At 38.8% G+C, this 12,115-nt stretch overlaps 1 protein-coding gene across 1 annotated transcript in view; it reads right to left on the bottom strand.

Moving 5' to 3' along the window:
- Positions 1–2,245: 2,245 nt before the first annotated feature.
- Positions 2,246–12,115, bottom strand: part of PAPSS1 (3'-phosphoadenosine 5'-phosphosulfate synthase 1) — a 38,891-nt gene continuing 29,021 nt past the window's right edge. Inside the window, exons 11-12 of the mRNA XM_021525500.2 lie at positions 11,188–11,417; positions 2,246–3,281 (exon numbers count right to left, since the gene is read on the bottom strand). Coding sequence (XP_021381175.2) covers positions 3,143–3,281; positions 11,188–11,417 — 369 coding nt within the window. The 3' untranslated portion in view covers positions 2,246–3,142. The remainder of the gene's footprint in view (positions 3,282–11,187; positions 11,418–12,115) is intronic.

The following is a 12,115-nucleotide window of genomic DNA, read 5'->3' as shown; positions in this document are numbered from 1 at the left end:
CTAGGTCCTGCTTACATTGATCAAATGTAATCCTGAGGATAAGTCCTATCCTCATGTGAGATCACACAGTGATCCATGGATCACATCATTTCTGTTGCATCACATGTCCTGAGGTCACTGCTCTTTGGTGCAGGTGGGAAGGCACTTGTTTGGTGAAACAAGCCTCACCTCATTAGTCCTGCTGCTGCCTCTGGAGAACCCCAGCTGCTGTCTCAGAGGCATCTCAAATGCCATAGCAACCATAATGAAGCTGAGCCTGCTCTTGAAAGCAGTGTTAGGACTTGTCCACTGATAATGGTAAGACAAGGCAGGGAAAAGCCAAAGAGAGACACTGGCATCTTACAACCTGGGGTCCCAGGGTCCATCCCACCCCAGCTGCCGTAGGTGACCCGGATAGCGATGTCCCACTAACCGCAACCTGTCCAGGTGTCCCAGGCAGGCTCCCAGCCACGGGAAATCTTAGCAAGTAGCTCAGCTCTTAAGTGAGATCAGCTCTTTGATGATTTCAGCTCCTTGCTTGCTAAGTGCCTAGGCAGATGCAGGGATGAGAGAGGGGAAGGCTGTGTGAGGTTCCACAGACGTATCTTTATTGGCAGCTCCTGCGAAGGGTTTCAGTGACAGCTCTTCTGCTGAAACGGGCAGAAATGGGGGTTTTACATAGGGTACAGGGGTGTTGGAAGTTGTCCAATAGCAAGGGTTGAAGTGAAATGACCTATGGTCTTACAGAGAAATAATGAGGTTCCAAAGGCAGAAGGGGTCTCTTGGTGCAGTCATCATGACTGGGCATTTCTTATGCAAGTGACCACCAGGGAGGCCTTGCATGCCCTGTGGCTGCTACACTGGCAGAAGAATAATTTTTGGTAGGATAGCCCTTTCTTGTAAGTATGGCTTCCTTAAATAAGGAAGCTGCAGACAGGAGGAAAAATTTGAACTCTACAATGAAAACTCATAAAATACAGAAAAATATTGTTGTATAGAGCAATTCCTGCCTACAATCAATTAGATATTCCTGTTCACAATTAGCATTATGCTGGGAATGCTGTGTCTTTAAGTTCACAAAAGACTGCAGCTTCTTTAATACAGAGCCCTCCAATAAATGCTTTGCAGAAGCACTATAACAACAACATGGGTTACTTCTAGAAAGCTAGATCTTCTTGTTATCAGTGTATTAATCTGCTTGAAGGCATTCCTGCTTCTGAGTTCACTTCACAGGATGATTCAAATTCACATTCATCACTCCCATTTATTTTCTAGGCTTCATATAGCATTTTAAAAACAATTTCTGTAGACATTCACCTGTGTTTGCTATTCTGTCAAAATATTATCTTTCATCATATCTAGCAAAAGAATCAAACCTGACAGCAAAGAGTCCAAGCTGCAGCTTCCAACAGATAATTCCATTTTAGCAGCTGACAACTTTAGTTCACTTTCATTGTTAAACCTGAAGTTTTGCATGAACAGCTGCACATGGATGAACAGATTCTTTCTTCTGGATTTTATACATCCTATATATTGATACAACCTAAAAAGAAAGCCAAGTTTCAAGAAAATCTGTTCAGTGATTCCAAAGAAATAAGCTTGACACTTCCAAAACAGTCTCAAGCAATTGTTGCGGTGTGCTGAGAAACAAGCCCCTCATTTTTTTCCAAATTCCACCTTACTGTCTTGCACAGGAAAGAATTCCACTAAAAAATACATTCTACATCCCTTCAGAGACAGACGAAGAAAAGAGGAAGTCAGTCTCAAAAAATTTGTCTTAAATGCTACTGCAAACAAGTAAACAACAACCGCAAGTAGCATTCATCCCATTCATTACACAGATCCCCTCATCACAACCTTCCTGGCATCAAAAAAAAATATCTAGATGAACACATGCTGCATTCAGTGTTGACATTCTAACAACAATTTTGAGCTGGTTCTTCCTATATACACTGTTTAACAAGAAAAAAGTAAGTTTCTGTGACAAGGATATAAAGTGGTTTCTAGCTAAGAGAGGTTATGACTACTCCACTGATTACCTGCATGTGCTTGAAAACACACCAATATATTGGTCAGTGTTACTTTACACATGAAAAAGTGTTTTACTTTTCATTTCTTATGTTTCTTCAGGATTTTTGAAGAATCCTAAAAGTACATGTGCTTTGTCTTTAAAGCAAGCAAAGCTGGCTCACAAGATTACTCTTTGGAGACCTAGAAAAACAGACAGAAAATTAATATCTGAACAAAGAATTTTTACCACAGGAAATGCCAAAATCTAAGGATTTTCTTTATTTTTCTTGCAATAATTAAACATAAAATTAAGTTTGGGCTATCATGCTTTTAAAAAAGTTGTAGTAGGTTGATTAAGTATATCTGGAACAAAAAAACAGTAAGTTACATCAAATGAAATAAAACATACCCAACTGACACCTATGGCAGCAAGCATATACAAAAACAATACATGAATTTGTTAACAATTCAAAGTAAAAACTAGATATTTTCTTTTATTCATTATTTGGCCATCTTTACAGGTCCACAGCAGAGGAGAATCAACTTACAACTCAGTGAACTCCGAAATTAAACAAAGAAAGCAAAATTTTAATTATGCTACATAAAAAACCCCCTCTGCTCTTTGATTACATTTAGTAAGAAATAAATTTTAAGTGCTTCTGGAGATGATAATGATGAGACAAAGATGAAGACACTTTAACAGATATTTTGAAACATTCTTCACTTTTTTGATTTATAGATAATCTATCCATAGTTAAGGGATTAACTCTTACATTTTCTCCTACAAACTACAAAAATCAGACACTACCCAGCAGCTTAAATAAAATATGAAAAAGCTGCATCTATTTAACAGCTGCAGAACTCAGGACAGAGGCAGTAAAATATAAAAAAAAATACAGGAGTTAAAAATTCTACTGCAAGCATATTAACTGTAATAAAAGAGAAGACATTAAAACCAGCAGCTAGTTAGGTGCCAGGACATAATGGAACCCATAAGGGCAGGCAAAGAATGATGCTAAGTTAGGAAGAAAGAGTCTGTTTTCAGAGAACTTCCTGACAGACACCACAACAAAGCAACATGAATGGTGACTGTGTGGTCCCCTTCTCGTAAATAAATCAGGCGTCAAAGGTTGATCTGCAGTTAATAAGAGGCCTAAGCCTTCTCCAAGGATTTGTAGTATTCTGTCAGCACAGTCCAAGCCTTGGGAGCCATGAAGCCTTCTGGTGGGTTTTGTCCTTCTCGAGCCAGCCTGCGCATGCGGGTCCCCGATATAAAATCAAAGTCTTCATGGCTGAGAGAGTAGTGGGGGGAGGAAAAGGGAGGGAAAAAAGAAGATAGTTTAAAAGCAGGCAAAGTTGCTCTTTCTCATTGTACATTCTTGATACTTTATACATTTTTTCTTGGGAGTATAATACTGCATAGAAGCTGTCATTTCAAGGCCAAGATGGCAGTAAATCTCAGGAATATACATCCTCTAAAATATTCAGCTTTGGTAACTCCTGAGGTTTTAGCAGCATGGTACAACTGAACCCCTGTGGACTGAATTCAGTCTGTGCTTCCATTGAGCCTGGCTTGCTCTCTGTGAGGAAACAAACTCCTGTTGAAGGAGAACCACCTACTCTACCTACTGTCTGAGCCCTCTGCCAAGGCAACAGCAGCCATCCTTGCCAGGGCAGGAGACCAGCTGGTTGAATGTTCCCATGCTGGTTCAAGAAAGTAATTTCAGTGCCACTAGAGAATGTGCTAAAAAATTTTGTATAACATCTTAGTGAAGGACTGTTTGGAGAACAGAGAAAGTAAAAGCTCAGAATCTAGAGGCAAGCTTCCCAGCTGTGCCATTGCAAGACCTAAGCACACATATAATATTTATGCATATCAATAACATGGCATATACAATTCAAAAGAAAGAGAAAAGCAATGGAATAATAAAAATACCTTCCCCTAAAGACACCTTTCTCCTAAAAAACAAAATTCAGTTGGACAAATGCAAAACTGAACACAGATCAGGATTGTTTACATTGGTAACATTAGAATCTAAATTATTAATTTCTCAGGTATGTGGTCATAAGCAGCAAAAGCCCCACAAATTAAACTATTCCTCACAGGACTGAAATGGTAAAAGCAAGACAAGAATGCCAGAGTTCTATCAAATGTTCCAAGGAAAAAAATTATGTATTTCTAAATTAAATATGTAATTTTACTTATGCATTCACTCAATTTGCAACATGTATGCATTACTCATTCTTTACTTGTCTGTTTGAAATAAAAACCAAGTATTGATCTCAGATGTACATGCCTTAGACAGAAACAGGAGCCAAGAGTGCACATCAGAGGGCAAAACTTGGCTCTAAGTGCAGGTCTATGCTCAGTAGGGTATGGAAGTCAGCAAGATGCAGAAAGCGTTCCTCAGTTCCCTTTCACAACACTAGCCCCATAACTTTTTGATTTGGACTGTATATATTTACACACCAGCACAGTTATACATGCTCTTTTCTTGTTGCAATTGGGGACTGTGGGTTCCTGAAGTGTAACAAGACAAAAAAACCCTACTGTGCTTTAGTCCAGCAAAATATAAATTAAATAAAAATGAAAATTTAAACTTGATGCAGCTCCATGGGAGAAAAAGTTGGCACTGCTATTTATAACATCTGAAAATGTTATTCTTTACCAGAGAGATCTCTGCTGTTCACTAACACTGCCTGAAGTTAACTTGAGTTCTTTACAAAGAACTATTTATATAAAATATAAGTGGGGAAGAGATAAATCTGATTAATTATGACAAAAAAATACCAAGTCTTCAGATGATCAGGAAAAGAAGAGTAAAGCAAACACTATGAAGTTTCTCCATGTGTGTTTTCTCTACACAAAAGCTGGAGCATTTAAAAAAAGGTGCTTTATTCTCCCTTTTTTCTTAAGAAAAGCAATCAACTTTGTCCCATACCCTACAAGTGGAAGAATGCTACCAAGCTACTACATTTAGATATGTCATGGAAGTTTCCTTCAATAGCACATACAACTCCTTTAGCTGCTTCTTATCCCTAGTTGCACAGAAAACAACTAAGAAGCAGAGATACCAAGGAAGAAATATGAAGCTAAGGAGATCTACAGAAATTATTTTAAAATGAAAGGAAAAAAGTGAGTGAGAATCATATCAGAAACATAATACATTCAGCATGTCATAATATTTCTAGAAATGTTTCCAAAATACTATTAAAAATTTTAAAAGTACTAATGGTGTCCTCACATTATCCTGAAGGTCTATTTTGACAGGGTTTTTCTTTTAAGAAAATTACTTAAATTTGTTATTGCTAAAGTAACTCAAATGGAGCCTTGGCAATACATACACAAGATAATATTTTTTTTGTCTTTTAAAAAAAATACTGCATTTACAAATTTCAATAAAATTTCAGAAACTGAGATTCCTGCTAAGGAGAAAAACCTTATCAGTACTGTGATCACTATGGTGTGATGTGACTCACAAGCATTTTGAAATAAAACACATCAGTATGAGTGATTTGCTTTAGTAGAAGGAGATAGTAAAAGAAGTCACCAAGTGATTTCACTCATAGTGAATTCTGAGGACATTAAAGTCCTCTGTATAAGGTGGACTTGAGTAGAAGATGAGAGGGGAAACATTTGACTATTAAAGATGCTATAAAATTCAAATGCCAAAGCCATTCAAATTCCATTCCTGTCAGATTTGAAATGACCCTCAATGAAACTTACTACAAGTCTTTTCTGAGTATGGCATTTAAGTGCCTTTGAAAATTTTACTCAGTAGCTGCTGAATCAGCTTTCTTTTAGCCACACTGGATGCTACTAAATACTTGTAACATTGATTTGACCTTTTCCTGCCAATTGAGTTTGACTGGTATTAACACAATACTTTGTGCCACTGCAATTAAAAGCATTCTCTAAAAAGAAAGAGGAAAGAAGGCAGAAATAAAACCACAACAAAAATTTGTCAACAGAAAAACAGGCCTGGAACATTTCACACTGAGGACTGGTATTTGCTCTGTGGCATAGCTTCCTAGAAGTCTACTACACTCACAGTGTGGAAGAAACCATACCTACACACACTGTGAAATTTTCTTACTTACGGAGGACAGGGATTTCAGAGACCCTACAGGTCCTGTGACAAAACAAGGAGGACATTAGTTTGCAAGTAGGAAGTGACACAGACCTACAGGAATCCTCCTGTGCTGTACCTCTGAGGTGTCAATATAGTGCATTGACACAGTAACTGCAGAAAACATTTCTTCTGCTTCAGCATTATTCCCTACAAATTTAATCTAAGTATAGACCACATTACACAGTAGATTTTTCACCTGGAAGCACTAAAGATCAGTTGTAATCTTGGGAACCCCGACCTCCTCTCAGGTATATAGCACTGTGCAAATGATCTTCTAGGAATTCCCATTCTCTGTGGAGAATGTCTGGTGCTCTCAAGGTCTTAAAGAATGACTCTTAAATACAAGACTCATGATAAAAGTACAGACCATTCATTCACAGGTTTGCCTTTATTTTTTTTAGGCAAATAGAACAATAGGGAAATAAAACAATAACATTACTTATTCACCCTGGTCTGTCTTCAAAACTACTGTGATATTCTACTCAGCTAGTAGACTGATTTTGGGACAATTCACAGCCTCCTTATCTGGGGTCCAATTCTAACCTAAAAACCCTTTCTAGAAAGACTTTCTCTGAATTTAAACTTGCCTTTGCAGCATCAAGTCATGACTTACACCATTAACTCTTACAGGAATTCTACATTATGCCTTGGGAATGCATGTCCCATGATGCTGAATGAACCAGCTAGTGCCAGCTAGTTTCAAATCCCAACCAGCCAGGAACAAACTGTTTGTGAAATTAGAACACAATATTGTGATTAATATCAACATATGCAAAGCAAATCCTTTCCTGCTTCCTTTCTGACTGGCAGGAGGGTTTAAGTCTCCAGATGCAGAATTTCAATGTATCCTACATTATGTACTAATGGTAATTAAAAAAACATATTTCACATAACTAAATTAAGGAGAACAGTCAAGTATGCTTATCTCAGCCTTACTACCACTTTAAAAAACAAACTTCAGAACAGTATGTATTTAGTTGGAGCAGCTCTCCTATAAGTATGATTTTATAGTATCAAAGCAGTAATGGCAACCATATTACAGGTCCTGGGAAAAAAAAAGATATAAAGTTAAAATCTATCTTCTTCACAGACACCCATGCTCCATTTACATTTTATAGATAGCAGGAACAATCTGCTCCAGTCACCTTACTTAAGGGTTTCTTTCAGCCAAAACGCTCTCTTTGGTTTTCTTTCAGGGAGAAAAAAAAAAAAAAAAAAAGTAATTTAATTCCAGACACTGCTGTGGCTTTTTTAATTGCCAGACTAATTTCCTTCCTTAATCGAGTTTTTTTCTCAGCAGCAGTCTGTGGCTGCATTTTATAGGACTGATCTTCCATAAAGAATTGGGAATCTCTGCTCACAAAACCAGCTTCTATTATTAAGCCACTAATCCCAAATTACAGTCTGTGGTAACTGTTTGTGAGGCCTTTTTGGCTGAAGAAGCACACTAACTGATTTTCTAAAGGAATTTCAGCCTTGGGTAAGCTGTTTAGGGATGTAGCAGGGGGAGGGAGGGGGGTGGAGTTACTTGTTGGTTTCTTGGTTCTTTGGTTGTTTTCTTTACACTTCACTCTACCAGGTCAGATGTTCATTTTTAATTACTCCATTATAACTAGAGCTTTTACTACAAACTTTTCCAAAACACATCCTGATATATTCAATTATGGATCAAAAATATCATGAAATCTAAAAGTACAAAAACTTTTATCCTCATTTATATTGTATTATTTTATTATTTATATCATATTATCCTTAATTTGACCAAAGGGAAAAGAAAATGAAATTAGCTCTACCTAGGCTGCTATCATCACTTTAAATGCATTCCTCAAATCACTCTCCTAGATCTACATTTCAGACAAATTGTTTTTCAAAAAATAAGTTTCAAAAGTTCAGTTTCATGAGATGCTAAACCTATTCTAAGATGTCCAAGAAACCAATTTAAAATTGTACTGGCTTCATGAGGTAAAACATGAATAGAATTCCAAGTCATTAGCTGTTCATATGTCTTAATGTTCTAAAGGGTAACCTTTATTTTAACAATTTAAACTATTTATAAAAGTTAAGGATATTTTTGCCTTTCCTTACTAACAGGGGGCAAGTGACTTCAGCTCCCACACAGCACCACAGCCCAGCACTGTTAACCAGCAGCACGAGGTCCTGACATAGCAAGTCAGCAGTCTCCAGACTGGTCCCAGGCAGGTACCGGGTCAAGTGAAACTCCAAGGGCAGCACATGTTCTGGGGGGTACTAACAGAAGTGAGAAACAAACCGACTTTCTATACCAACTCCACAAAACTGTGCTTGTGTGGTCATCTTTGGGAGCAGAGGACCTTAAGCACAACAACCTCTTGGAATCACAGACAGCACACCAGAGAAGTGAGGCCTTTGGTACTGATTTGGAGGCAGGGTCACTGTAAGCTTTTTGGTGCTTCCCAGCAAAGTCATGAGCAGCTCAGGCACAGCTAGGTCTCACACACCTTACTGTAGGCAGCTGACCAGTGCTGACCCAGCCTCTGAACACCCATCCCCACAGGCATACAAGGAATGCTATCAGCAAGTATTACACTGCTCTCATAAAAGTTGAACAAAGCAGCTCTCTGCCACTGCTAATTCTGCAGCCACAGCTTTTCAGATATCCCTCTGGCAGCTGGACCAAGCTTTTGGTAACCTCTCACCATGAGCCAAAGATTCATCTACCACCATCCTTGTGTTAGAACTTCCCTCAGAAGTCAAAAGGTAATAGCAACAAAGAGCCCAACTGCAATAACCTCTGCATGTCTTTGCTGCCAAGCCAGGTGTGGGTGTGACTCCACCCAATTACAGAGACACTCAAGGTAGCAGATGAGCTCTACAATGGCTTCTTAGAAGCACCTTCCCCAGAAGATATGACCACACACAGAAAGAATAACTACACCCAGCAGCTTAGACACATGGCCAGCTATAGCTCAGACCAAGGGAAACCCCCTTGTCATAACCGTCCACACATTCATTAGTGTTGTAAATTCTAGAGTTGTCTAGTTGGCTGTCAAGTGTCTAAGCCTCAAAAAACTGAGAAAGGTGCAAGAGATATCAAATTACCCTTTAAAATAAGTCACAGTAATGCTTCTATGCATTCTTCTCCCCACATTTTCATGCTGTGTTTTTCACCAAGTGAGCTCAGGAAATATTTCCACAAACATCACTATTTAACATCCAAGGGTCTTCCACCAGTACTGATCATCTCATGTTTCCAGGCAATCCTCTCTTCCCTGCCATCCCCCTTACAGAGTCAAACACCACATGGTCCAGGAGTCTGCCACATTTTCAGCATTACACAGACTATCTTGAAAGGCAGCCAGCTGCACCCACCCAAGCTCTAACTCTGTCTGGAGCCTACCACAGTGCTCCGTCTGGCAGGCAGGAGCAGTGATGGGAGCCTGCACGTGTCCGCATTGCCATCTAGAGGATAGCTGCCACACACCAATCCATCTACAAACAGTAACCAGGGGACGACAAAACAAATGGGCTTACATCCTGACAGCACCAGGGCAGAACTACACATTAGTGGCAGCATGGCTTTTTTTCCATGACAGTTACAGAACCAGGGAAAAAAGTGCCCAAAACCAAGGCCTCATAGACATAGTAAAAGGATAAAAGGGTGCACATGATGTAGTCTGTGGCAGAAGGGAAAACCTGTTCCCGCTGCTTTTCATTAAAAAAAATCTCAAAGAGTTGTTTGGGGTTTTTTTAAATCATTTGCTATGGTAATGACAGAGGCATAATTTTACTCACCTTGATTCAAATCACATCCATCCCACTATCAATGATCAGAGAATCAATATTCTGAATTTTGGCCTGTCACATTGCTACTCCCTTACTATTCTAATTAAGTAAGAATTGACACAACAATAAAACTACTTCACTTTGATCTTTCTGTATTGAAGCATGACCAGCAGGTCCAGGAAGTTGATTCTTCCCCTCTACCCCACTCTTGTGACAGCCCACCTAGAGTACTGCATCCAAACCTAAGGACCTCAACACAGAAAGTCCATGGATCTGATGGAATGAGTCCAGAGGAGGGCAAAAAATTTGATTAGAGAGCTGGAGCACCTCTCCTCTGCAGACAGGCTGAGTGTTGGAGCTGTTTAGTCTGTAGAAGAGAAGGCTCCAGGGAGACCTTCGTGTTCCTAAAGGAAGTTATAAGAGAGCTGGAGAGGAACTTTTGCAAGGGCCTGTAGTGATAGGAAAAGGAGGAATGACTTCAAAGTGAAAGAATGTAGGTTCAAACTAGATATTAGGAAGAAACTCATTCCTGTGAAGGTGGTGAAGCAATGGAACAGGTTGCTCAGAGAAGTTTACATTTCCTTACCAACTTCAGCTGCAGTTTGATGTAAACCAAAAGTACACTTCAATAATCTGAATAAAGAGGATTAAATTAAAACGACAAGTCATCTTCCCAGTATCATTCATTGTCATCAGAGCAACACATACACTAAGTTTCGGACACTGCTATCCCACACAAGGGAAAAATAACATTGAAATATGCATACATAAGGTGAAATGAACTGTTCTGTTATTGGATTAAAAAAATCAAAAACAGCTGAAACCCCTGGGACATATAATATTCTTAGGGCATCATTATGCTTTATTACTAACAGAAAATAAATAGCTATTTGTCACCCCAACTTGTCCACTTTCTTTTTCAAGCTTCACAATCTACCTGCATTTCTTCCCTCCTATCTGATGCACACCTGATACCTGAGAAGCTTATTTAGAAAGACAAAGCAGCAGAAAAAATAACATCTTTCTCTGGATTTACCAATCTGTGCCATTATGTTCCAGAACCAGAGAAATCTCAGAATTTGGAGAGTCTTCACATGGCAGCTAGTTAGGTCAGGTAGTTGCACTGTGAATCAAATCATGCTGAATTCAAGCTACAATTGTCTAAAAGCTACATTGATCTAAAACCTATCTAAACACTGTCCTATTTGAGCAATATTAATTTAATTATAAACATTTTTTTAACGTAGTCGGGGTAAGAGGCAGCTATTGTTCAACATTTTCCTAAAATAAAAATACAACTTACTGATCAGAGTCATAATAATCCATGCACTTCTTTTTTTTATTATAGGCTGCAACCCTGAAGGGTACAATTTCCAGTGCTCGGAGGCCTGGAGCCATTGTGAGCACTTTGGCACCGTGGGTTGGTTCATACAGATCTTTCCCAGTGTCAGGGTGGGGCATCCCTGCGGGATCTCGCCCTACAATGTAGAAGTTAGCTCCTGCAACCATCCGGGATCTGCAGTGCCACTGAACCTGAAACAGAGACAGGAAAAACAATTAACAGAAGAAAATGCTCCAAAACTTCAGCCCTCAAAATGGGAATGCACTCTGTAGCTATTATGCTCTCCTTAGCCAGATGTGACTTTTGCTGTGGAGTCACAACATAATAAAGAACCAGTTAAGTCGAACATCATAAAACTTACAGCTAAAATATTTTATCTGCACAGTAGGTACTCAGAAAGTTACTTCAGCACCATCTACACATTCAAACAAAAAACCACCCATGTTCAGTATTTTTGACTTGTACATGTGGCAAGGATGTCGTTCAAGGCAGAACTAAGAGTTTGTCTGCACGAACATTAAGACCCAAAGGACACAAAATACATGCACACTGCACATGAATGCTTGTAATAGATTAACTTTCCTAAGCAAGTGAATTTATTGCATTTTGATACAGCTTTGCCTTACAGAACTGCTTCTTCCAAGGCATTTTCAGGAATGCTAAAAACACAAAAAAAATGCTAAACTGATACTTATTAAACTTGTCCATTAGGATTTTTACAGACTGGATAGATAACCTGTAGGTAAATATATTACCAGCATGCATGTTCTTCTGTAAAGCACTTGTGCTACAGAAACAGATCTAGTACCAATGACTTTTAAATAACCTATGGAAAATTATTAAAGAAAGACTCTCTCTTATTACTTGAACAAACATTACTGTCAGGCCG

This window comes from Lonchura striata, chromosome 4 (assembly GCF_046129695.1).
Source record: "Lonchura striata isolate bLonStr1 chromosome 4, bLonStr1.mat, whole genome shotgun sequence".
NCBI classification, from domain to species: Eukaryota; Metazoa; Chordata; class Aves; order Passeriformes; family Estrildidae; genus Lonchura; species Lonchura striata.
This window is presented reverse-complemented; position numbering and strand designations above follow the sequence as displayed.